Source organism: Melanerpes formicivorus, unplaced genomic scaffold, assembly GCF_026170545.1.
Source record: "Melanerpes formicivorus ecotype bairdi unplaced genomic scaffold, bMelFor1.0.p_v2 SCAF_17, whole genome shotgun sequence".
Lineage (NCBI taxonomy): Eukaryota > Metazoa > Chordata > Aves > Piciformes > Picidae > Melanerpes > Melanerpes formicivorus.
The window spans coordinates 13291233-13318179 of NW_027142369.1; the positions used below are offsets into that span (position 1 = coordinate 13291233).

At 41.3% G+C, this 26947-nt stretch overlaps 2 protein-coding genes across 5 annotated transcripts in view; one reads left to right on the plus strand and one right to left on the minus strand.

Annotated features, from left to right (window-relative positions):
- Window positions 1-415: 415 nt before the first annotated feature.
- Window positions 416-9936, minus strand: AP5M1 (adaptor related protein complex 5 subunit mu 1). Of its 2 annotated transcripts, XM_068149011.1 has the most exons (8): window positions 9775-9932; window positions 5255-5900; window positions 3551-3778; window positions 3011-3150; window positions 2242-2327; window positions 2026-2141; window positions 1673-1769; window positions 416-583 (listed from the first exon to the last, which is right to left on the minus strand). In XM_068149011.1, the coding sequence occupies exons 1-8, from the start codon at window positions 9840-9842 to the stop codon at window positions 501-503; spliced, it is 1464 nt and encodes a 487-aa protein (XP_068005112.1). In that variant the 5' UTR covers window positions 9843-9932; the 3' UTR covers window positions 416-500. The 2 variants fall into 2 exon arrangements, with proteins under 2 accessions (XP_068005112.1, XP_068005113.1); XM_068149012.1 differs by lacking the exons at window positions 416-583; window positions 1673-1769 and having other exon boundaries at window positions 2034-2160; window positions 9775-9936.
- Window positions 9937-9970: 34 nt separating this feature from the next.
- The window catches only part of EXOC5 (exocyst complex component 5), a 36541-nt gene continuing 19564 nt past the window's right edge, over window positions 9971-26947 (plus strand). For all 3 annotated transcript variants that reach the window (XM_068149013.1, XM_068149015.1, XM_068149014.1), the window contains exons 1-7: window positions 9971-10127; window positions 17329-17420; window positions 20825-20972; window positions 21310-21504; window positions 25801-25865; window positions 26294-26322; window positions 26475-26584. In XM_068149013.1, coding sequence (XP_068005114.1) covers window positions 10101-10127; window positions 17329-17420; window positions 20825-20972; window positions 21310-21504; window positions 25801-25865; window positions 26294-26322; window positions 26475-26584 — 666 coding nt within the window. In that variant the 5' untranslated portion in view covers window positions 9971-10100. The remainder of the gene's footprint in view (window positions 10128-17328; window positions 17421-20824; window positions 20973-21309; window positions 21505-25800; window positions 25866-26293; window positions 26323-26474; window positions 26585-26947) is intronic.

Consider the following 26947-nt stretch of genomic DNA (forward strand, 5'->3'; position numbering starts at 1 on the left):
CTGACTGTGCCTGATCACCTGTCTGTCTTTTAAGTGCTGTGTGATGGCACTCAAGATGACCTGCTCTTGAGCTTTCCTATCACCAAGGTCAGACTGACAAGCCTGTAGCTCCCTGGGCCAGGCTGGATGACGCCTTGAGCCTTAAGCCTTGTATTCAAGGCCAGGCTGGATGAGTCCTTGAGCAACCTGATCTAGTTGAGAGGCCCATGGCAGAGATTACTTCCAACCTAAGTCATTCTGTGATTCCATGAATGTTAGAAAGGGAAGTAAAAATGGCCATGGCATGTAGATTTCAAATTGTCTTCTCTAAGATATATACAATAGTAAAGAATTTAAAACCAGTGTATGTTTTCAAGAGAAGTGACCTCTTGATTTTCCTCAGCAGTAATTTTGAAGCAAACATACAAACTACAAGTGCTGGAGAATATTTATTTTCACTGTATCATGACAGTACTCTCATGAACTGTTTTGTTAAAATACAAAATTCATTCACAAGGCAATTAGTCAAGTAAAGTTTTGTACACCATAGGTACTGGTGCTTTGGAATTCCAGATGTAGTAATCAGAAGAAATCAGTTCCCGGGCTAAGAAAAAACAAACAAACAAACAAGCAAGAAAAATAATAATTACAGGGTGCTTTACAATCAGACATTCCTTCATCCAAGTTAAGAGATTACTAATCCATCCTTACTAGTTTACAGAAAAGGTATAATGGCGTCTTTAAACTGTAAGACCCTCATTATTATTTGAAAATAATTTCTGTTAATGAGACATTTAAAGCCTCAGCTTCAGTTACCTTTACTAATGTATCAGTCATGAGCTTACAATTCAAACAGAGGTTAAGTCAAAGGCAGGTGGATGACTTGGATTCTGTTCAATGAACATAAATTGCATACTCAATATAAAACATACAGGATGAAAATGTTGCTGGTTTGCATTACAGTTTAGGACTGAATGTGACCTGTCACAAATCAACAGTGTAGATCACAGTTTTTAAGAGGCATTTCTGGGGTTCAGCTAAGATAACTGCAGAAGCTGGAAAGACAGACAGCTACAAATAAAAATGCTTCCTTTAGGCAGTAGTGCTCAGATTTAATGAGTGCCTACTGCCTTCCCAGTTGGTGTAATTTGGGTGCACACTTGGAAGTAGTCATGTGCTGACTCAAAAAGCAGCAGATTTGGTTTCTGCTTCACAGATTGTTGTGACTGTTGATGTGATGACACTGAGAGTAACAGTCTCACCTGGCATGCAGGAGCTGAGTTCTCTACCTGAGTATTGCTAATCCACATATCATGTCCCTTAAAAAAGTGTCCTAAACAAGGGGCCAGGCTAAAGAGAGGTGTTCTCTGTCCCTTAGTAAAGGTTCAGCCACTATGCAGAGCACAGTAAAACAGCACAGGCTGAAGCAGGGAGAGAGTCCATGAGAGTCTGACTTTGTAATTGAGTAAAAAGAGCTTTCATCTGGAAAAGATAACAGCCCCTACTCCAGGGTTGCACTAAGCATCACCACAAAAACACCCCCAAAAAAGCAGAGGACAAAATTTCTTCAATGTCCCAAGCAAACCAGGAGAAAGCTTTGTCCAATTTCAGCTACATAATTTTCATCACTGATGTCTAATCTGTAGCTTCAATACACAGTTTCAGTTAAATAAATGACATTTTAGCAACTCACATGTAGTAATTTTGGGTTTCCCTGGTACAAAGATCTGAATAGAATGCTGGTCTGTGTAACATCCAGTAAGTGTAAAGTCTGGGATCCTAAAATACAGCTATAGAAAGAGGGAAAACATGATCAGATGCATATTGTTGTGCTTGCTGTGCAAATATTGGCAATCTGTGTTACGTGCCCTTGGCGTTCAAGTGTACTCCAAAATGACAGGATGTCAAATACCGCAAGGAAGAGAACAGAAAACTCCACGGTGAGAACAAAGAGGCTAATAATTATGTTGGGTTTAAAATCAATGTATCTTCACAGCCAATTTAAGATAATAAAAAAATTACAAAGGCTTCTTTTCTGTGACTTACTTTTACATAAGCAGTGTTGCCAGTGCAAACATAATCAGTTGGGTGTTCTTTGCTTGCAGTGCCAAAAGACACAGTTCCAGTCAGAGAAACTTCCAAAGATTTAGGGAACTTCTGTCCTAAAGCCAGAAACAGCATCTGTAAGAAATTATAGCTGTGCCTATGCTACACAAAACTCACTGGGGAGGAAATAAGACTGCACAGGGATATTCTACTTACCGATGATCCAAACCAGTAGGCTCTTGTCTCGTGACAAATCCAGTTGGCCATAACTAACTTTGTACTCTAATTGAGCAATTGGGCCTCTACAATAGGACAGAGGAGAAATAAAGCCATAGGAATTAGTACCAATCAGTATTGGTTAATGCCCATTTTGTTACAGAAAGCAACGAGATGCTGAAAGACACTATTTATGTGCCTACAGACAAATCCTACATATCTGAACACACCACTAATTTATGTAAAGAAATTACAGAGGAGGAGAAAATCACTGTGGTCTCAACCTAGTAATCATAAAAGTGCTGTTGATACTTTGCTGTCTTTAGTTCACTGATAGCATTTTACTGACACTATGATCAGCATAAGCAACTTCCTATCATTTCATCTTCAAATTTTCATGATAATTAGGTGACAGCATAGTCATGGCAGTAATCAGAGAGGCTTAAATGAAAACTAGCCTTTTAATTTTAAATAACTATATTTTTGATAAGCTGATCTGTAGCTAGGATTAGCAGTCATAAAGAAGAGGTAACCCTGGGTTGGAAGTGATCTTGAGACTTAATCCAGGAGGACTGGGGCAATGTTTCATAAGAAAAAATACCACAGGCAAACAGAAGGAACCAGAATGTTATCAAAACTGGAAATTACAAGAATTCCAAAGGAGCTTCCCAATATTTGCAAGGTCAGCATCCACAAGTTATACTGACTCCTGAAAGGTTCATTTCAGAGAAATGGAAAAAAATCTATTTAGGATATTTTTTATGCTTACCTGTTGAAAAAAGGTATACGAGCTTCACAGTACTCAAAAGAATTCTTTATGCTTTCATGAAGCTTCAAATTAACTGTTATTTTAAATTGTGATCCTTCTTCAGTGAGTTGATAACGTCCCAAAATTGGTGGAACAGGAACCTGGAAGAAACTGTATTCATTCTCAAGATAAATTAACACTATCATCATAAGATCAATTATCATTGCTAAATCAGTTTGAAATGTAACAAACACGCATTAACTGCTGACTGTGCCAAATCCTCTCCAGCTGCTTGCGATACACAGATTTGTGGTATATGCACTTGGCATCTCAGCCTGGATTCATTTCTCCAATTCAGGCATCTAAGTGGTTCATCTGAATTAAGAGCAGCCAGACCAAGGACCACCTGACTCAGATATCTGACTCAAGGGCTGAAGTGCCTTCCAAGCAGTTAATTATATAATAACCATTCTACCACCTCTGTCAGACATGTCCAACAACATGGGTATTTTTATTCCCCTATGAAGACTGGAAAATAATGAGGGTCAGCGATGTCATTACCTGGGAAGTGTAGTAACACAAGTTGAATGACTCTGAAGGAGGAATGAAAGGAAATTTGTAAGGTCCATTAAACACAGAATCATCCAGCGGCTCGGCACTGCTGGACATCAGCATGGCAGGGTCAACAGAAGTCACACAATGATGGACCACAACATCTTGAAGCGGAGGAGCATTGGTTGGGAGGTTCAGACTGAGGGTTACATTTGGTGCAGATCCCTCTATGTCACACTTGAAAAAAATTAAGTCAAGAGATTATTCTAAACTGTCTCACTCAGGTCAGAAGTTGATGTTCAAAAATCAAATACAAGCAGTATGTTTTGGGGGAAAAAAATCACACTAAAAATTTTCCAGCTGGTTTCACACATTCATACTGTCAGAACAAAGTCCCTTATCCATTTCTGTAACCTCTCCCACAGTAGGGCTATGATGACAGTCTTATCTAAATGTCTCTTAATTGACAAGAGCAGAGCAGGTAAGTCAGCCAAGGACCTACTGCACAGTGACATCACTATGAACACTACAAAAACACACTTGGTGGTGGTCTAATTATTTCAGTTACTTTTACAATATCCACTTAATGGATTCAAGCGTGCTATTAATGGCTACTGTGGTCCCATGTCAGCCTTCTCATGGCAACCACGTGCAGCACATCCAACGTCTTGTCCCTGCATGTGCCAGCTCAGCAGCACGTGATTACACCAGGGCTGCTTTCCTCTTACGTAAGGTCATCCACTCTGCAAAATGACCTAGAAACTTGTCCCTCTGAGAGCAGGAAGCTGTTCACTCACATAATCCCTACCAACATGGCTGCTGGGAAATAACCCAATCTCCAGAAGCACAGTACTTAGGCTGGCTTCCTCCAGAGATGAGTATCCTACCTCTTGCAAATAACTAAATTGTCATGATCCACTTTATTAGGAGGTCTTTCTCCTCTTGAAACACTGGCAGCTACAAATGCAGGGTACTGTGATAATATAGTGTGCTTACCAAGCATAATCCAGAACAAAGGATGTTAAATGGAAAGTACAAATGTAAATGTATTTCATAATTATTGATCTATTTAGTCAATATTCCCCAATTTTTAATATTAAATAATGAAAACCACTGTCACATTGAAAAACATTCAAAACAATTATATGATCAGTTTCTTTCAGCAGATTCCATATCAACTGTTCTATGCCAGCTAAATGAACATTTGTGGATTCAGAATGTTGTTGTAACAGAATGAAGTAGAAGATTAAACTTTCATTTAGCAGGAAAAATAATTAAAAATGCTCATGTAGACACTTGTAGAAGAGTCATTCAGAAATTGTTTCTAATCATTATTTCACACATTGCTTTTTAGATAGCTGCAAAGAAACGTGGTGTTAGGACTACTCTTTCTTAGTCTCTATATGCAAAAACTGCATGAAATGACTTCTCCCTATTTAAATTAAAATATGGACAATATGGGAAAATACAATGAATGCTGTAAATTTAAGTCCCATACATGGTTACTGAAAAAATGCATGAAGCATACAAGGAAAACAACAACAGCGAAGATTAAAATGAAGGTCACTAATGCATCAGTCTAGTATGTAATAGTTTGTAACACTCTGAAATGTGACAGGATTAGAAATTCCCTCATCACATACCAAAGTAAAATGTATGAACAGTTATATTCCCTGCGTGCTTGGGTCATACTTGCACATCAAATGCTCTCACCTTGCAATTGACAGCTCCATAAACTTGCCACATGTCCACAACATCTCTTTTATCATACTGCATACATTTGACTTTTTCAGTGATGCAGACATTAACCTGAGGTTTGCCTTTGTATGTGTTGGATCTCCAAGCTGGCTGATTCTCATCTGTAGGCGTCTCCTGAATGTCATCAAATGAGCTGTTTAAGCTGCGTATGTTTGTGTTTAAGGGGGTGCCAAGTGGACAGGCCTGTATAAGAAGATTTCGAAGCTGGCCTATTTTTGCATTCATCTCAGCTTCATTCTTTCGACTTGGAGAGATGTAGTCCACGATGCCTAACAGAAGAGCCAGTCCTTGGGAGAGCCCACTAACAGTGAGGAGGGGTGGTTGTGGCTCCAAACTCTCTTCAACTAGTGGGAGACATGCATAGATTAGACCACTCTTCTGGAAAGCAAGCACGGGCCAGAGGTCCCCTCCTTCAGTGCGAACTGAATATACCAACGAGTGATTGATTCGCGTACAGGTATCCCGATGCTCCACAAAAATATCGTCATCTACGAGTCTCAGTTCAAAGAGCAGGGCTTTCAGGAAAGCACTGTCAGATGGCACCGGCACGTGTGTTGACCCATTGAAGTTCTCAGCACGTATTTCAACAGTGGGGTAATGTCTGTGACATGGAAATAAAATCATCTTAATGCTATGCATCTTTTCCTACCCAAAATATCATACCAACAGAGTTCCTAGAAGCGGGAACAAACAATCTTTTTTCTGGCTGTCAGAAAATGCAAACATATTAAAAAAAAAATCTTTGGAATACATATCTAATCAAGGATAGTTTCTCTTAGGTATCTGAATAACTCCTAGAGGCCTCCCAAAAGCAAGCTTGTGTAAGTGGAAGTCAGCAATGTCCTGACAGAAACAGTGACAGGGTCAGAATCTAAACTGCTGTCAATAAAACAGTTTCATGAGGAATTAGGATTCATTCTGGCAGGTGGATTTTTACTGGAAACTTTGAACAAATACATTCATTCATTCATTTTTTCACTAAAATAAGAATGTTTCTTTCTATCCTTCCTGCTCTATAAAGGTGTAAGTGTTTAAAAGACACCAGTGAACCCAAGCATGACTCATACCAGTGCAGCAAAACTTAATACTTCTAAGAGGTGAAACCACACTGAAGACAAGCTTTCAGACATTTAAGAAAACAGGTATCCCACATAATAGAATTCTACAAAAGTTTTTTGCTCAGATACAGAATGCTACTGAGGCAACAGCTTTGGTCCTCTAATAAATACCGTATTTGTGAGACAGTAGAATTGAAGTTACTCATACACAGGCTCTTTATTGCCGGTCTGAGCATACACAAATGATCTGCAGCAGTTGCTTTAACTGCTTAACAAGATTAACTATAATTCTTTACAATATTATAAAAAGTTTTCACTGTATGTAAGTCAAATTTTTCCAACAAGACCTGCATGATTTTTGGTGAAGAGCAAAATGGATTCCACACTGCAAGTACAGTAGTGCAACTTGAAGCTGTCATGACTCCTTCATGATTAGGTTGGGTGGGGTTTTTTGTTTGTTTGTTTTGGGTTTTTTGAGTATTTAAGATGTTACAGAGACACAAGGCTTTGTGTATTTTAAAGTTGCTGTGCTGCATCAACATATGTATTTATACATTCAATTTCAAACTTCCTAGGGATAATGTTTGAGAAAAACATTTTTCTTTTGAAGCAGTATTATTTTTTAAATGACAACAGGACAAATTTCTTCTCAAACTGCACTAAATCTGTTAGGAGGAACTGGACAGTTGCCTTTTAATAAATAGCTAAGAGAAGAAAACATACTACTTCCTCTAATGCATTGGTTTTCATCCTTTTTTGGAACTACAGACTCTCACAAGTGTCTCTTACATTAAGTCTGATAACAGGTTGTTTTTTCTACATTCTCTTTTGTGCATCCTCTTAGCAGCTATGCACAGTCCCTCAGAGTGCATAATACAGGTTACCCGCCAGGAAACTAGGTAAATTGCTTTAAGAGTCATGTTGTAGCAGATCTATTCTCAGGCTGCATGTTTGAGTTCAGAGCCATGCTTGCAGACAAACATGGGAGAATAAACCACAGAGATACATAAATGACTTTATTTATTCCCCTTTTATACTACCTTTATAAAGACATATTGGCAAGCTTTCTTAAATTGGAATGGAACTTATAATCCCAGCAATGTGGTACTTTGTTTTATCTATGACCTCCATATGTATTGCTCCCCTTCTGCTCTTCAGCACTTGCACGGTTCTTATCCTGCTGCCTCTAAGTCCCACCTACACAATCTTCCTTAACTGACTAGCAATGTCACTTGCTGGAGGCGCTTCCTCAGGCTTATTTTCAATGACTGTGCTTTTTTTGGTTTGATTCTTAATCAGGCATCTACAGCTTGCCTTTTTTGTTTTTTTAATAAAGTGAGGAAAAAGCAAGCATAAGCAGAGAGAAGACAGAGCTATGCGAGCCATAAACAGGATGCAGATGATAGTAAAACTCCTCCCTACAGTCTCATATCTATTCTGAATAGCAAGGAAACAGTGGTTTTGAGGCTCAAAAATTTATGAGGAGCTCCAGAGCAAGGTTATAAAAGGCTACACGTAACCTTGGTGAGCATCTCCTATTTCTGGTCAACTTTCTACAAACAAAGGAAGAGGAGATATTTCAGTCTGGGTTTGTTTTGCTTATGTCCCAATCTCCCTGCTCTATTCGGTGAAGGTCTCCCCATGCTACAGCAATCTTCTCCTCCCATTGTACCTTCCCAGATTTAACAGGGATGATTTGCTAGCCCTTAGATATCAGTTTTTCAGTATTCCCTTCTAGAAAGTCACGAAAATTTAAAAAGATGAAGTTTCTAGGGGCAGATGAATAAGCTTTGGTGATTCAAGAGAGAGACCAAACTTGTTGCCTGAATTAAGTTATGATCAGGCTAAAAAGAAGTGGAATGCTTTGATGTCCCAGATGTCTTCTCTGAGGTTAAAGATCAGGGCTCACGTATCTCCAGCTGAGTGTGTAAGTCCCGAAACCAACAGTTTCCATGTGATCTGGCATTCTTTATATTGTCTGTCTGCATTGTTGAATTTAAGGTCACTTAGGAGGATAAACCTGGGGTTTTCACAGCCCTATTATTTCCTCTGGGAACTTGAAAGATCTAAGTCTGGAAATCACTTGAAGTATCAAGTATAGTTTGTCCTTTTGAAAGAAGTGCTATTCCTTGTCTCTGCTGCTTACTGTGTGACAAGTTACTTCACGTATCTCTGTCACCAGCCCCTCCTTCCTCCATGGTGATTACACACTCAGATTTTTTGGGACAAGGCTTTCTCTTTCTCTGTGTTTGTAGAGAGGAGGCCTCATCTCTGGTCTTATAGGTAATACAAGGACCATAATACTAATCCTAAAACAATCAGAGGAATGTCCAATGTAGAGATCTGTCTGCACCTTAAGATGGAAGATAGTCTACTTGCTCTTTTTTTTTTTTTCGCTTCTCTTGAAGAGAGAACCTTATAGGTTCTCTGTTCAGTTTTACTGAATTCAGGCCAGGACTGTGGGTCATGTCTATCACCTAGGTCTCATTATTTTTCCTTTTCCTAGTCCCAGTTATTTTCCTTTTTCCTAGCCCCTAGTTATTTTTCCGCCCATTCTTTAGAATTGAGTCCTCTAAAATCCCAGAGAGCACAAGGGAATGGCAACATATTTTGTCAGGCCACAAAAAGCAGCCTGACTAGCCCAAAGTCCTACTTAAAACTCTCTAAGAGTTGTGAACAAAAAGTACTCCTTTGGCTAATTAAAAAAAAAAAAAAAAGAAAGAAAAACCACAAGAACTTTGTATGTAAACATTAAAATCAAGTGGAAAATTAAATTTCTGCCTGAAAATGCTGTAAGTTTTGTACAATTACACAACAACACAAAGAGAATATCAGCAAAATACATGTTTTCGACTTTGCACATTTTGTTCACCTAGCAGTATTTCAGGATCATTACCTTGTTCTTATGGGTATCAGGGCAGAAAAGAAATAGGAAAAATATTTACAGTAACAGACAGAAAGAGGAAGAGAGAAAGGAAAGTCATGTGCAAAATAAAGCAGCTGTTAAAAAATTAATTTTAGTTAAAATCACATTGTCTGAACTGAGAAATGTTCAAAATTAGGTTCACAGGGTGTAATGGCTTGGACTGCGGGTGGGACCTGCTTTGACAAGCAAACGGGTTTATCCCCCACCAGACTATTTTGGTACTTTTGCATCTATTCCGGGGCCCTGAGGCAGCTCTGCTGCTCTGAAATCCTCGGCGCCTCCACTACGGACCTTCAGCTTCTTCTCTTTCCCCGCTGACCGACGCCGGACGCCCAACAAGGCGCGCAGCCCGGGAAGAGGTGCCCAGCAAAACCCCGCCAGGCCCCGGTCCCCTGAGGATCCTCGCCCCGGCCTTACCCACAGGCCTGCTCAGGCCGCCGGGCCCCTCCCCGGTCTCCACACGCCCCACGGCCCGGCGCCGCCGCCGTTACCTGGAGAAAAGCACGGTGCCACCGGCCCCGGGTTCGTGCTTGAGGAGCCACAGCGCCCGCAGGGCCATGGCAGCGGTGGTGCCCAAGGCAGCCCCGGCGCTGCGGAGGAGCTGCTGCTGCTCCCGCGGCAGCGCTCAGCTCCCGGCTCCTCCCCGGCGGCGGCCGCCCCGGCGCAGGCCCATTTCCGGCGGGTAGAGGCGGCGCCGCGGCCGCAGTTGCTGCTGCCGCTGCTGCTGCTGCCGGGGCGGCGGAACACAATGAGCGGCAGCGGTGGGGTGGCGGCGGCGGTGGGCCGCTGAGGAGTCCCGCCGCCATTCCCTGTGGCCATGGCCACCACGGCCGAGCTCTTCGAGGTGGGTGCGGGTAGCGCCGGGGGCTCCCCGCGGGCGTCCCCGGGCTGGGCCCAGGGGCGGGAGGCGGTGGCGGGGCCGGCCAGCTCTCAAATGGGATGCTGCGGCCTCCCTCTGTCACAGTCAGGGCACAGCGTCCGCCGAGCGAGCATCTGCTGGGGTGGGGAGGCCGCGGACAGGCAGACGGACCCTCTCGCCCCGGGGAAGGGCGTGTTGGGGGCGAGCAGCGCCGTGCCGGAACCGGAGGAAATGGGGCGTCGGTGTGGGAGGCTGAGGGAACGGGTGTGATGCCTCGAGAGGATGCAGGCCTTCGCCTTCCCTAAGGCGGTGTCCCTTACGACTGGGCCTCCTTCCCCTGGGGCTCGCAGGTCTCTGCAGCAGATGGGGTGTTGCTGTGCCAGGCCCCACTGCCACTCTTCTCCCGATGGCACATGTGCAGTTGACCCCCGCACCCTAGTATCTGAGCATGGCTTTTGCTAAAGAAATAACTTTGCCCTCCTTTTAGCTGCTGTGAAACTGAGGAATGAGAAACCAAGTAGCTCTCCCAAGGCCACGCATGAGCAGGGCAGGAATGTAACAGCCATCTGGCAATTCTGGGCTTGGACCACGGGCTCTCATGATGTGACCTGTGATTAACAGAAAATGTTTGTCCCTACTTGCTAGTGCATGGGGATGTGGTATCATTGCCAGGTATCCTGTGTTTGCTCTCCGAGTCACTCAAGAGCAAGTTGTTCATTTGGTGTCTTAACACCAGGACATGCTTTGCCCAGCCTTCAGGAAAGGTCTTCCTGTTTCTCTGGAAGATCCTATATAAATGCATTGTGTATGCTTGTATTTATGAATCACGGTTATGACACAGGACTGCTGTGTGCTATGACTCACATCTTTTGGCTTTCATGGCTTGAAAAAATAGCAAGACTAATAAACTGTGTTCTAATTAGCTAGATGCTAGGTTTTGTACAATCTCTACATGTCTGTAGCTGTCCAAGGAGGAGTCCATTGATTTCTCAATGTGATGACAGTGTGGTTTTGTTCTTTGTGTTGATATTGAATGTGAGATAACTTGGGTGTGGAAAGAAAACTAAGTTTTGTCTGTTTTGGGTCATGCCACAATTTGCCTTATTTTGCAATAGCAATAAAGATGAAATTGCAAAGCAGGTGAGACTCCTGCCTAGAGACAGGACTGTTTTTCATTATGGAAGCTGGTACATTTTTCTCTCTTGCTTTCACTTCTCTTTTACTCCAAAGGCAAGAGAACTAATGTTGCCTGCTATGTTAATTTGAAGTCACTGCCAACATGAAAATGGGAGTAACCCTTGCCTGCACACTGAGTGCGGTTATTTGTCATCTTGTTTTCATGAATGTATGTTCAAAAGTAATTTTCAATACAGAATAGAATAAACCAGGTTGGAAAAGACCTTCGAGATTATCAAGTCCAACCTATCACCCAACACCATCTAATCAACTAAACCATGGCACCAAGTGCCCCATCCAGTCTCTTCCTAAACACCTCCAGTGATGGTGACTCCAACACCTCCCTGGGCAGCCCATTCCAATGGGCAATCACTCTGTGAAGAACTTCCTAACATCCAGCCTAAACCTCCCCTGCTGCAGCTTTAGACTGTATCCTCTCATTCTGTTGGTGGTTGCCTGGGAGAAGAGACCGACCCCCACCTGGCTACAACCCTTCGGGCAGTTGTAGACAGCAATAAGGTCTCCTCTGAGCCTACTCTTCTGCAGGCTAAGCAACCCCAGCTCCCTCAGCCCCATCTCATGGGGCTTGTGCTTCAGACCCCTCACCAGCTTTGTTGCCCTTTCTTTGGACATGTTCCAGCAAGTCAACAATTTTCCTAAACTGAGGGGCCCAGAACTGGACGCAGTACTCAAGGTGTGGCCTAACCAGTGCTGAGTACAGGGGCAGAATGACTTCTCTGCTCCTGCTGGCCACACTATTCCTGATACAGGCCAGGATCCCATTGGCCTTCCTGGCCACCTGGGCACACTGCTGGCTCATGTTTAGCCTGCTATCAACCAGTACCCCCAGGTCCCTTTCTGCCTGGCTGCTCTCCAGCCACTCTGACCCCAGCCTGTAGCACTTCATGGGGTTGTTGTGGTCAATGTGTAGAACCCGGCACTTAGATGTGTTAAATCTCATGCTGTTGGACTCTGCCCATCTGTCCAACCTGTCAAGGTCCCTCTACAGAGCTTTCCTACCCTCTAAGAGATCAGCACCTGCCCCCAGCTTGGTGTCATCTGTAAATTTACTGATGATGGACTCAATGCCCTCATCGAGATCATCAGTAAAGATATTGAACAGGATGGGGCCCAGCACTGATCCCTGGGGCACACCACTAGTTACTGGCTGCCAGCTGGACGTGGCACCATTCACCACCACTCTCTGGACTCAGCCCTCCAGCCAGTTCCTAACCCAGCACAGAGTGCTGCTGTCCAAGCCACAGGCTGACAGCTTGGCCAGGAGTTTTCTGTGGGGGATGGTATCAAAGTCCAGGTAGACTACATCCACAGCCTTCCCCACATCCACCAGGCGGGTCACCTGATCATAGAAGGAGATCAGGTTGGTCAGGCAGGACCTGCTCCTCCTAAATCCATGCTGGCTGGGCCTGATCCCTTGGCCATCCTGGAAGTGCTGTGTGATTGCATTCAAGATGACCTGTTCCATAATCTTGCCTGGCACTCAGGTCAGGCTGACAGGTCTGTAATTCCCTGGCTCATTCAACCAACCCTTCATGTGGATGGGCACCACGTTGGCCAGCTTCCAGTCATCTGGGACCTCTCCAGTGAGCCAGGACTGTTGAAAAATGATGGAGAGTGGCTTGGCCAGCTCATCTGCCAGCTCTCTCAGCATCCTAGGATGGATGTCATCCGGTCCCATGAACTTGTGGGGATCCAAGCAGCTAAGCAGGTCTCTTAACTACTTCCTCCTGGATTACAGGGGAGCTATACTGCTCCCTGACTCCATCTGTCAGCTCAGGAGGCCAGTTGTCCAGAAGACAACCTATCCTGCTATTAAAAATTGAGGCAAAAAAGATGTTAAGTACCTCTGCCTTTTCCTCATCTTTGGTTACTATATTCCCCTCCATGTCCACTAAGGAGTGGAGGTTGTCCTTGCCCCTCCTCTTTCCATTAATATATTTATATAAGGATTTGTTGTTGTCCTTCACAGCAGTGACCATTCTAAGCTCTAAATGGGCTTTTGCCTCTCTAATTTTTTTCCTGCATGACCTATAGACACATGAGACTGTGTAGAAGGATCCATGCTGAACAACATGGACTCAATTTTCCCTTGTAGCTCAAAGCATAATTTAGCAATGATTACTTCTAAACTGGTCTTTAATGTGGCTGGGTCCAGTTTAGCTTAATTTGCACAGACCAGACCAAACCAGGTTATCATCCACTTCAGACATATCTTTTATTAAATCAGTAGTATTGGCTGAATGGGGAGGATCAGGTTAATTCATCTAGAGCTGGAGGGAAGTTCAAAGCTGTGGAGAAATTGACTGTGTGAGCTCATCTGATAACAGGCAAAGGACTTGCAAATGACATTTGTAATAGCTGATTTTCAGCAATTTTTGCAGAACTGGGTAGGAAACTTAAAATGGGAATTAGACTGTCAGCTATAGGTAACCTGTTATCAAGATAGTATTAAAAAGAACAAATGTATGTAGAAGATATACACAAGCAAAACTAAAAAGTTTTGGATTAGCAGCAGAAGCTGTGAGATCTTAAAAAATCTTAAAGGCACTGCTGAACTTCATTTGGTATTTATAAATCCAATACATTATTTTTAGCACACCCTTTGTGAAAATTTGGCAGAGAAAACTCATTTTGCCTCTCTGCTGGTCAGTTTTTTGCACATCTTAGTATTCCCTTGAAGTTACTGTTTCTTAAATAATACAGAACAAGGTTTGTATAGCTAAAAACCCAAAGGACTTATCTCTTATTTAAAATGGTCTTGAAAACCAGATATTTTTCAGGTTATATGTCTTTAAAAGATTATAGGAGTGATTCTGCCATTGTTTAGGTCTGACTAAACTAATTAACACTCTTTGCTGTTGTGTTAGATTATTCAAACAAAATGCAGGTACCAGACATTGCAGGAGAAAAGCAGGAAAGGAGACAGTGGAAGAAGGGGGGTGCATATGAGTGCCTGTGCTGTTTGAAGGGCAGTGGAGGGGACTGGGCTGCTGCTAGTTGAGTTTGAACTCATGGCTGGTCAGGTGGCACCAAGTTTGAGGTGAGCCACGGTGTTTGTTGCCATGTGGGATGCAGTGGAGGGAGCTGGAGGTACTCTACACACATGCTCAAGGGAGCTTTAGAGATATCATGGATAGAGCAAGATTTGCATTATAATTATTAATTTTGAGTGTCTAGGGCATGTCATATTTCCTTGGGAGAGGAGGCTTTCATAGGCTTGCAGGAAAACTCTGTAAATGTTTTTATGGGGGGAGTGTCATGGACTGAGTTGAACCTGCTGCTGTTATTCATAGCACGCTGCAGTCGTGCCAGCTTCAAAAAGGAAAGTGCTGGCTGGACCAAAGTATTATGGGGCCTGAAGTTCAGATTATAATGTGAGAGTTTTCCTGTTTGGTTACTGCTTTTGAGTTCCTGGGTTCTCGGGTGTCAGTCTTTTCTGCTTGGATGGTGGTGGGACAGGAAGGGATGGGGGAGTCGTTTTCTGGCTTGGGCTTTTGGCTCGCTTGCTGCTTCTTGCTGCTGCTTTACACGGTGCTTTTCTGCAGATAGGCTACGGTCCTTATGCATTTTGTACCCTGTTTTTCTGATTTTGCTCAGTAAAATCTATTCTTACCTCACTCTTGTATCTCAGTCCTGAGTTTTTGTATGTTAGTTTTCCTTCACTGCTCTGATGTAGAAATAGAAATAGGTTAACCCACTGGTTGGTTTGACCCGTTCTGATTTAAACCATTACAGAGGGAAAGCAAAAAACCCAACCAACCAATCAACCAACCAACAAAAAAAAAAGCCACCACAAAAAAAGAAACAACCAAAAAACCACAAAGAAAAATAATCAAGGTCATTATGTCTGTGTAGGTGAATTATCTTGTAGTGCAAATGGCTGAAAGAAGACAGAAGTGTGGGAAATACTTTATACAAAGTGAGAAGCAGTAAATAGAGCACCCTTTATACAGGGTTCTTCAAAACACTGTATGTGGCATCGGTATCCTTGTAACTGGACTGGTGCTCCGGCTGAATTGCAGGATCTCCAGAGGAAAGGTGGTGGTTGTGATTTTCATATAAAGGAGAAATGCTGCAAAGAGAATTGGGAAGTTGGAGGACTCCCCTGAAGGGACTGTTGCTGTATTGAACGGCTCACCTGGAATTAACGTTGAAAAAATATTCCCATACATTTAGAGGTAGAGGTGATGCAAACAGGAAAAAGCTGTGGTAGGAAAAAGCTGGTAGGAAAAAGCTGTGGTAGGAAAAAGCTGGTAGGAAAAAGCTGTGTTGTATAACTTTGGATGAAATCAGTATCAGTATCGCTAAGGTTGGAAGAGACCTCAAGGATCATCCAGTCCAACCTGTCACCACAGACCTCATGACTAGGGAGGGAGGACCCTGCTGCCCAGTGTGAATACTCCTGCCCACTGCAGGCTACATAAAGGAAATTTTATGTATCAGGAAGAGCTGGGTTAAAGACATGTAGAGAAATAGTTTGTATGTGGTACTTTTGAAGCTTACCCAAGGAGGCTGAGCAAACCACAGTCAGTCTGAGTGGGGAGTTACTGTGTGATCTATGATCTCTTGCCCTGTCTAGGAGGATTCAGAGTGTTACAAAATATATTTTAAAACCCTTAATCTTTATTTTTATAGCTGGGCCTGCACAGATGGGCCATAACATGTTTCTAAGGATTGAGAGACCTTGAACTGGCAGCGTTTGCTTTTCAGCCCTTGTTTCTAGTTATTAGAATAACACTATAATGTTGTTTTTTCCCCTCTGAATTACTTCTGACAAAGTTCTAAACCTATTGAAACAGGAACCAACTTGATACTCGTGGAGATCTGTATATTTAAAATAATTATTCTTATTTTTTAAACTGAGCTTTATCGAAAGCAGTAGTGGCATGTTTGTGTTTCGCTATCAGACATAAGCTGTAGCAAATATCGCTGCTAACCAGAGCCACTCCCAGCTTGTGTTGTATTTTGTTTCACCATTTTAGAGCCCTTGCTGCATGTAATTTAAAAGCTTTCCATGAAATCCTGATGGTTGTGAGAATACTTTGCTTACTGATCTTAAATGTGCTGACGTTGGCCTCCAAACAATGCTGCTAGATTCCCAGTGAAGCTGAGGTGATAAACACTAACTTGAGTATTTAATATTAACTATGTGAAAAAATATTTGAGCTGGCTTAAGTTTTAAGCCAAATAAAATAGCAGGTTTTGGTTTTTTAATGAGGTCTTCGCCTTCAGGAAGCATTGTTGCATGGAGAAAGGATCTGAACTCTTTATCATTGTGTAGTATTCTTATGGAAGAAACTTGAAGAACCTTGTGTTTTTTGCATTGCTCTTGCCCTCTTTTTCCTTCTTGGGCAAGTTGAATCTGTGATCTGGTTTTATGCTTGCTTTGCTGGTTTTTTTTAAATTTAAATCTGCTTTGTTTCTGCAGCTACAGTTTGATGTTGCACAGTGTCCAGTGGCAGTCTCGCATTGTTTTTGCCACAGGGCAATGCCTTGTTTGGTTCTGTTTCTGATGCCCTGTGAACTGCATCAGAGAGCTGAGCAACTGCAAAGAAAACTTTGCCATGTCATTTTTTTAGGCAGATCAATTCTCCCTCCTTATCTGCTGAACAGCTAATGCCTAGGTCTCATGTTGTGGTATCTCAAATCAATGTAGCTGCTGCATGGTTCAGACACTTTGTAATGACAAGCCATAAGCTCATCTGGAAATAAGGACAGGTAGTTTGGAGCCAACTCATCACAGACCTGCAGCAAATTCTTTCCCACTCATCTGGCAATCTCAAGACTAGATATTCAAACCCAAATCTTATTAAGAACATAGTTCTCTATATTAACTATGTAAACATAAAAAGTGATGGGATAATTATCAACACTATACTTGCCCTTCATTGTGGTAAAGCTTCTAAACACTTTCAGAATGATGTATAAGCAGCTGCTTAAGGAACAACCTGCTGTGGTGCGTTGTAAAGAGTTTTTATTTTGTGGCTAGGAGCCCTTTGTGGCAGATGAATACATTGAACGCCTGGCATGGAGAACACCTGGAGGAGGTTCCAGAGGTGGAGAAGCTTTTGATCCAAAAAGGTAAAATAAAACTGCATAATGGTCAAAATGAACGTATCTCTAATTGTACTGTTTTATTACATGCATAACAAAAAGCCTGTATGTAGTGTTGGTACGTGTCCAAGGAGGCTTTCATTTGGGAGAACTGCTAGAATTTGTGACCATGAGCCAATTATTCAGAACCAATTATTCAGTAACAAGAGCAGGGAAAGTCACTTTCTGATTTAGACCTTTTGAATGAAGCAGAAGTGATGTTTGTCCTTGTCAGATGTGAACATTCCAAAGCACCAGAGCTGCCAGATTAAAGCATAATATGAAGCTTCACTGCTATGATAATTAAGTGAATTTAGAGAGTTTCTTGCTAGTTTAGCTGCCTCAACTGGTTTATTGTAAGACCCAGTACTTTCCAGTCCTGGTGCAAAGAAAAGACCTAAACAGGTAGGATAGGAAGAAAAGCAATGTTTGCTTAGATTATTTTCAACTGAACTTGTGTGAATTTCTACAGCCTGCATCCACTGAACAGCTTGCAGCTGCTGAATGGAGATGGGCTTCTGATCTTCCTTCCTCTTAGCTGCACACTGTGATGACTCATCTTGAGCTAGCTCTTGGCACTTGATCTGATCATAAATTAATCAAAGTTACTAAAATATGAGAAAAGAGCTTTTTTTCTCCTTGCTGTAGCAATTATAGGGGACTGGAAAAGTCTGGGAGCAAGTGCAATGGAGGGAGAGGTTGTGTCTGTGAGCTGGTGGTAAGAATGAATGTGGGTGTGGAAAGGAGCAAGGCTAGGGCAAGGGATGTAGGGAAGGAGGAGGTAGTGCTGGACCTTCTCTTGTTTGTGGGTAGCTGGTTTGGCATTGAGAAACTTCACCCTCAGAAGCTAGCTCTCTGATTGCTGGGCTGGCATTGGGTGGTGTATTGGTAACTCAGATGCACAATTTTATACAGCATTGTTCAACATCTAAGCTTCTGTACTCCAAACCTGGATCTTTGCTTTGAAGAGTGACTCTTTCAAATACTTCTTCCTTTTAGCTTTTGTACCAGTATTAGTTGTCTTTCTGGAGACATGATTTGCTTCAGTGTGTGAATTTTTCACATTGTTATCATTTGGGAGATACACGAGAGCAATAGCTGTTCCTTAACGACTTCTCATTCACATAATCTTATTCCAGGTTGAGATTGCAGTAACCTGAGCTAGAACTCTTCAGAAGTTTAGGAAATAGTAACTTCACAGACAAGCTGTTGTTATTTAAAAGTAAATACAAAATATTTCAATTGCATGGTCAAAGGACATTTCTTCTGGAGTAGTCTGGTTCTTTGGAGACATGTGAGAAGAGGAAGGATTTTGTTGGTATTTCTAGCAAGAAGCTGAACCCTTAACGTTCAGTCTGGGGCCTGTGTCCTATGCAGAACTCTACATGTGATTTAAGCAGGAAGAAGCCTGGAAATACACAACATTGCTTCCTGTAGCTCTTGCTCCATGGGTGTGCCTGGTATATACTTTAGAGTAGTTAATGATTAGTACCAATACCAGCTCAGTTTAACCTATCTTCTGTGTTTCTGCTGGTTTGCTACTTCTGTGATGCACTTGCATGTTTTTCAGGACAGGTGGGAGAATCCTGCAACAGTAAATATTGTTTTTTCTTGTGTTATTTTCTAGTATTGGGCAGGGAGCCAAAAGAAACAGGCTTTTGGGTGTATGTTTTTTCTCTTCTGTTTTCAGAATATGATGCTTTTGTTTGGCAGAAAGAATGTAGTCTTTTTCTGTTCTGGGAAATGTGACCAGCAGCTACCTCTTCTGCTTGAGCATTCTTTCCTGTCTCACTGAGTACTATAGCTGAATAAGTGTTGAGCTGGCTCAAAACCTGTTTAAAAAACAACCCCCAAACTGAATTGCATCATCTTTTCTAAATGACTGTAAACTATCTACACTTCTCTAGTCTTTGGTCTGCAGGTATACTTTGTGTCACTTACTATTGTTTAAATTTTAAGTAGACTTCACTAAACTTAAGTTTGTTCCTTGGAGTTTTCCGTGGAATAATGGAGCGTGCTTACTCTTGGGCTTCTGGCAAGCATGAGGTGGAGGAAAGAAGTCATAAACATCTGCCCCAATCCAGTTTTCTTTAAAAAGTTGTGCCTTTAAGTCACTGCTGTAAGGATGCCATCTGAAGTAGGTTCTTAGACCAATACAGTGGAGGAAAACACAGTTCCTGGGCTCCAAGTAGCAGTGTAAAAACCAGTCAGTTTAGCAGCAGAAGATACAATGGAAAATGCAGTGACCCTCCATACAACTGGAGAGAAGCATTTTAGTATCAGTTTGGTGTTGCCTGGAGAAAGCTCTAGATGTTGCTGAGGAGAGGTACGGTAGTTATTACTGGGAAGAAGTCGCATGAGGGTAGACTAACACATTCTGCTTTTAGCTTCTGGTTGCTGAGATGCTCTAGCTTGTGCATGGGGAGCCAGGAAGGGAACATCATGCTGGCTCTGCCTCTCAGTGGCATTGCAGGTTGGAAAAGCTTCATATTCACAGTATACCTGCTGAACAGAGTTATCTATGAAAAAGCAGATTCCTGAGCAGTCTAGAAATAACTCTCTGGAAGGGATTCCCATTTCTTCTCCTCTGCTTTCACATTAAACCTGGACAGCAGAGTTTCAAATCTTTCATATATATTCAGTTATTAGCATGAGTTTTATGGCAGTGGAGGATCTGGAAATAATCCATTCCATGGATATCAGTGACAGGGATGTTTAGAAAATTATGTTGAAAAGACAACTGGAATGGGACAGAATGGACAAAAGGAATGAGAAAGACATTGAGAATGGAATGAAGAATAAAGGAAGTTTGAGAAGACATCCAGATGTGTGTGTTTGGGAAGAGTAAAATGCTAGTCTAGGAGAAAAATGGAAGTGATGGGAAGGAACAGGGGAAAACCCTTAAAATACTGTATTTTGTAGGAAGCAGTGAAATCAGGAAGCAACAGGGTAATAAGCAAAACAATGCTCTGAGCTGTATGATTGCATTCATTGCCTATTAATAGGATGCTGATTTACAAGTTTACAATAACATGTGGAAGGTGTTTTCCAGTTAAAGCCCTTACACTGAAGTGATGTAGTGGCCTAAGCTCTCTTTGTCCTTAAGAGACTTAAGTGGATAGAGGGATTTCTGTATCTGTGGCAGGGCCATATTCTTGAGTGGGCAGTATTTAGGTATTCCCCTCTCCCCTGGCTTACCTTTTATATGGTCACATAGTTTTCATGTAGGCTTAGAGAATGATGTAGTTCAAAACAAAATGGCATTTCTAAGTTAGACATGATTATATCTGCCATGCAGGGAAGTTCTTTTCTTTGAGGTTTTATTCAGCTCCCTGCAGAAGACAGTGTCCTTCTGCCTAAAATCTACGTTCTTGTGTTTTATTTTAAATCAGATTATTGGAAGAATTTGTAAATCACATCCAAGAATTACAGGTTATGGATGAAAGGATTCAGAGAAAGGTGGAGAAACTAGAACAGCAATGCCAGAAGGAAGCAAAGGAGTTTGCCAAGAAAGTACAAGAGCTGCAGAAAAGCAACCAGGTAAAATCAAAAGTGACTGATAAGCTGTGCAAGTTTTAAAAGCATTATCTGCTCTTATTTCATGATACAGTGTGCTACTGTTTGAGGTAAATGTGAAGAGGGTTTGTTGGAAAACAGTTTCCCCTGTCACAGGGGGCTAAGCTCTTTGCATGTTCCATTAACAAGTGTTAGCTATTCTGAGAGCTGTGAGCCTTCACAATAGTTAAAGGGAAGACACTAAACTTAAAGATACTGTGTGCACTTAATGAGTGGTTCTGAGATGATGATGCCTGCTTTCAATGTGCTTCTTAAAGTACAGTAAATGGAAATCATGAGTTTTGTGTCTGTGTTCTCCCAGGTTGCCTTCCAACATTTCCAAGAACTAGATGAGCACATCAGCTATGTAGCAACTAAGGTCTGTCACCTTGGTGACCAACTGGAGGGGGTAAACACGCCACGGCAACGGGCTGTGGAGGCTCAGAAGCTGATGAAATACTTTAATGAGTTTCTGGATGGAGAGCTGAAGTCTGATGTTTTTACAAACTCTGAAAAGGTAAGAGCTGTCAGCAGGATGAAAGCAGTTCAAAGCAATAAGCACTACGGCCCTAATTACAAGCTGCTACCATGACTTACCATGGTCAGACTTCAAGCCACTGAGTGACTGACTTGTTAAAGTTTCATTGTTCTGAAATGTAAATTAACAACACTGGGCTGCAGATTGCTGATAAAGCATTTGTATTCAATGATGCCTAATGTGGCAATGTTGGCATTTTTCATTTTATGAAATTATCAGAGATTTGAGAAACGCTGGGAGGGCAACTTTAGAGTGCATACAATATCTGCCTTTTCTCTTTGAACCTCTTGCTTCAGATCCACCCTGTAATGCAGAACGTTTCTGAATACAACTTCTTTGTGAAACTTTGCTCTGTTGGGTCAGTCCACTGGCCTTGGATACCTTTTTGTCACAGCATGGCTTTGGTCTTTGTGTAGTCCTGTGGTTATGTCTCCACCCTCTGAATTTAGAGGAACCAGGCAGGAAAACTTCAAAGAAATGTTGAAGTATTTTGTTTTTCTTATGCTCCCAAGAGTATGTTCATGAAGCAAATATAATCTGAATGGTGTGGATAATGAAAATAAACTGAAGGAAAAGTGTCTAGCTGTAAGCAAAAGGGCACACATTAGATTTCCCTCTGCAGTCTGAAAGATAAATTGTTGGTTTGGGTTGTGGGTGGTTTTTGTTTGGTTGGTTTTAGGTTGGGTTTTTTGTGTGTGTGTGTGTGTTTTTTCTTTGAGATGTATCCTGAAGAATCTTTCCCCTCTACTTAAATTCTGTGCAGTGGTATGATTGTAGTCAGGAAAAAAAATTACAGTCTGTGGGAGCAGCAAAGACTTGGTTTGCCGATTCAGCAAAATCTTGTGCTTGAAATGCAGCTCCTAAAGGACCTGAGAATAGGTTAATAGTCATCCCCTCTCTACTGAGCTGAAGGTGTCTCTCAAGGAAAGGAGAAAACTAATAATTTCATATAGTTGTATTTCCAAGAAGTCAATTGCAGAATGACTTTTGAATCATAGTCTGTGGATATATGGTAATTACCAGTTGATAGTTTGCCCTAATCTAAGGAGTACAGAAAAACTTCGCTGGCTTCCAAGGAAACCAGAAAGGATTCAATGTAACAGAAGTTCTTTCATGGACAGCCTTTTCCAGATCTGTGTTAAGTTTTGATTTTTTTTAGGTTTTTGTTTGTTTGGGGTTTTTTATTTGTTTTCTTTTCCCCTTAAGTGGAAATAAAGCAAGCATTTAAAAATATTTAATGGCAACATGGTAAATAACAAAGTATAAGTTACAGGGAAGTATGTATTGTCTGCTGGAGAGTCTCATAGAATTCAACTTTTGCTTTACTTATGACTTCAAGTTTCTTCATATTTTGTAGGAGGATCTGAAAAAAATGGTAGATAAATAGGGTTAACCTGGAAATTGGACAACAAATGAATCTTTATACACCCTGAAAGATAATAAGACATTCAGCAAATGTGAGGGGAGATGATTGTAGTAAAGGCTAGAAGTGTTGTGGCAGTCTGCAGAGGAAGTGTGTGGAAACACAAGATTTTCTGGATACTAGCTGGTTTAGAACTATTTCATTCAATGTGGGTTAGAACTGTTCTGTAGCTTTCTGCCTTCTAGCTTAAATAGTAAGTGGAAGCAGTGTGTTTACTAAAGAACCTGCTTAGACATGTGCTGTCACATCTGAAGGCATCTATAAAATAAATTAGTTCTAAACTAGGAGATATTTAAGAATATTTGTTACTGTAAAACCTTAGGGCTTTGTCAGTGTCTTTTGATCTTTGAACTGATGTGGGTTTTACATAGTGTTTTGAGAGCATTAAGATTTTTTTCACTATGCCATCTCTCAGACGTGTAGGTTTTTCTTTGAGACATTGAGGGCAGGCAATGCTGTGAAAGGAGAGGCAAGAAAGGAATTATGCAGTTACTTCTTAGATAATTCAGATTTTTCTCAGTAGTGTCAGTTCTTAAAAATCTGCTGGATTTCTTTTTCCTTCTTTATTTTTTTCCCCCTGACTTGGGTTTTGCTTCCCAGCTTGCTTTCTCCTGACTATATTGAGCAAATTCTTAATTGCCTCTGTGAAGGATTTTTTCATTGCTGTCTTGTCCTATACTATGTGTGTTGTGTTTTCTTCTCTGGATCCTTACAATTTTCCTTGAACTGCCAGCTACCCAGTCCCTCTCCTGTGCTAAAGTGCTGAAGTGAGCAAATGACTCCAGCTAAAACAATTAAATTATCAGAATGACCCAACAGCTCACTTGTTTATCATGCACTAGCAGTGTCCTCTGCTTATGTGTTTACTTTTATTCTTACATAATTTTCTCCATTTATGTTCTGTACTCAACATTATTCCATTCCTCTTTTTAACTTGTTCATAAAGATGCTTTGCATTCAGATTCTCTCTTGCTATTATTTGTCTATGATATTTTCTTGGTATATGATATCCTTTAAGTTGTATATTACAGAATCTATATCTATTTTGATGTAATAGTTTACAGAAGCCTGATTGAATTAAAAATGAAATATGTCTGGATTTAAGCAGAAACCATGGAGAACTGATTTGCCATGGCTTCTGCTGTGCATAAGAAAAGGCCCTGGATTCATGAAAATCTTAAGTTAGTTAATAGCTGTTGTGTGAAGAGGAGACAAAGAAAATGTTGTGTTTCTGGTGTGATTTTGATCTTTTTTTTGGTTTGGGGTTTTTTGTGGTAACATTAGTAAATAACTGTGAATGTATAGAGTGTATTAATGACATCAGTATTGATCACAATTGCTCGTTGGGTATTAAGGTTGCTGTAAGCCAACAGAAATAACTGCTGTTTCATTGGATTTATTTGAGGAGCGTGGCTGTTTTTGACTTAAGAGGCTATTGTGAGCTGACAATTCAAAACATAAGCTGCTCTTAATAAGCAGAATGGATGTTCTTTATGAGAGCCTCTGTCTTTGAACAGCCAACCTACTGTGATGCTTGTGCTCTCTGTTCTTACCTGTGCATCTTGTTCTATTCTTGAAAAGTTTTAATTCCTGCCTTCTCAAGAGGCGCAAGTTCTGGATTTCATTACTTTCTTTCCTCTCACTCAGTTCCCAGAAACATGACTAGCAAGAAGAATGAGATATTCTCCATATTCTCTGTTGTGTCAGCTTATAAAGATTTTGCTTGAATGTAGTAGCTAGAAATTTCTTACCCCATGTTGAGGTGACTTCCAGTCACCAAGACAGTGTAGCAAAGCATGTAAAACCATCCTAGAGCTGTGTCTGGTTTGGGTCAGCCAAAACTGAGTGCTGAAATCCAGAGAACTTGAGTTGCAGCCAGCCGCGTTCCCCACATTTTTGAACTGGTGTTTTCTGTAGTTTTAGTCAGCCTTGTGAAGCAGTCCCTGAGTGTTGCTGAGGTGCACCTCCCGTGCTGATTGATCAGGGAAGAACAAATGATGAAAGGTTGTGCTGTCAAGATGTCAGATATTTACATGCTGTGTTAACTTTGTTAGCTTTTGTGCTCATTCCACCACTCCTGTTTTGTAGATGTAAGATTAACTGATCTTTGCTTTGAACTGCAAGAGTTTATAATTTCTAACACAACTTCCATTTCTCCTTCCTTAGAAGAATGTAATTTAATTATGCTTTGCTTGAGTCCCCTTGTTCCCCTTCCTCCTGAGCACCGTCATCTCTTTTTTTGGATACAGCTAATTTCACAAATGGCAAAGACTTCCCTAGTGCTTTTCCTGACCTCTCTGAAAAGGTTGCTAACCGTTTCAGTTCTGAGTTCAGCAGATACCTCTTCTTGGTTAGGTGTGAGTCAGTAAGACTTTTATCCTAATCCCCTTGTAAAGAATAATGTTGCAGTTCAACCAGCTCTGTGTTACTTACGTATTTTAATCCCAAATGGAAGAGTGCAGATTTTCATGAGATGGCTCTAGCCACATTCTGATCTCATCAGCCTTGAGGAGTCTTTGGTCTGTAAACTTCATAGCTATAGAGCAACGATTAGCTATTTGTCCAGGTAGCTTAGGCACCTACGGAGACAAGCCCAATGTGCAACTATCATAAAAGGCTTTTGTCATGTTTTGATCTATATAATTTTATGTTAAAATCTTCCAAACTTCAAGCATCATAAAAGTGCATACTAGAACTTTAGAGGGGTGATCTCTTCCATGGGTATATCACCTCAACCAAGTTTACAAATAGGAACTATATGTATGAAAATTGGACAGTGGAGGAAGAGGAGGAAAGGAAAGGCACAGAATCAGACCACCTTTAATAATTCTGTCATGTTTTACTCCTAACAGATTAAAGAGGCAGCTGATATTATTCAGAAACTGCATTTGATTGCACAGGAACTGCCTTTTGACAGGTAAAATTCTATCTGAACATCTTTTAGAAGTAATCTTCATGTAGGTATAGTTTTCTGATGCTTCCCTTGTCTACTTTTTGGTGCTTTGCTGCATGATTCCTGCAGCTTTGGAAATGGATTGTGTGCTTATTTATCTCTTCTGTTCTTGAATTTGTGTTCACCCACTCGTGTTGCAGGATCATCTTTCCATGCGCATCCTAAACTGCTTAACAGACTTTTAATGGGATAATTTTGCTGTGCTGACTTAATGCTAGATTTGAATTGGATGCTTGTAGGTTTTTGTGGATATAAAGCATGTAACTTTTCTGTCGTCTTTGTGTTACATGTTTTCATTTTTAAGTAGTACCTGTTCCTCATGATCTGGGATGCCTGTGATTTCCCTTGTGATGTGGATTTGAATTTAATCATGGTATTTTTGTTGTTAACAGGTTTTCTGAAGTAAAATCAAAGATAGCAAGTAAGTTATCTATCTGGTGCAATCCATATTCCTATATTTGCATTGTTAAAGACGATTAAAGGGGTATGCAGTGCTGTCAGTATTGCAGCTTTTGTCGGTGCTTGTAATACGAAGCCTGATGGATTTTTGTTGTTATCCCCTTTCCTCCCCAGGTAAGTACCATGATTTAGAGTGCCAGCTAATACAAGAGTTTACCAGTGCACAACGAAGAGGGGAAATATCCAGAATGAGAGAAGTAGCAGCAGTTTTGCTTCACTTCAAGGTAAAAACTGAGGTGTTTAATTTAAGTACATACATAAAACAACACATGATACAGTAAGAGCCTGTTTTAAGTGAACATATTTGCATGTTTGTGCAGCCACCATATCAGATAACACATGTGACTTTAAAAATACTGAGGTGTTCCATCTGAAATGAAATGAAGGGGAATAAGAGAAGCAGATGCCAAGGGATTGGAGGTGGTGTCAGTGGAGACCATTCTAAATTTTTGTGTGTGTGTGTGGACTGACTTTTATGCTTGAGAGTGGTGAAACTTGTCATCCATATCCATGTAGAGTGGTGATAAGTGACATTACATCAGATTTGTGACACAAATGAGTTTGAAAACATCTGCATTTTTGGTGAA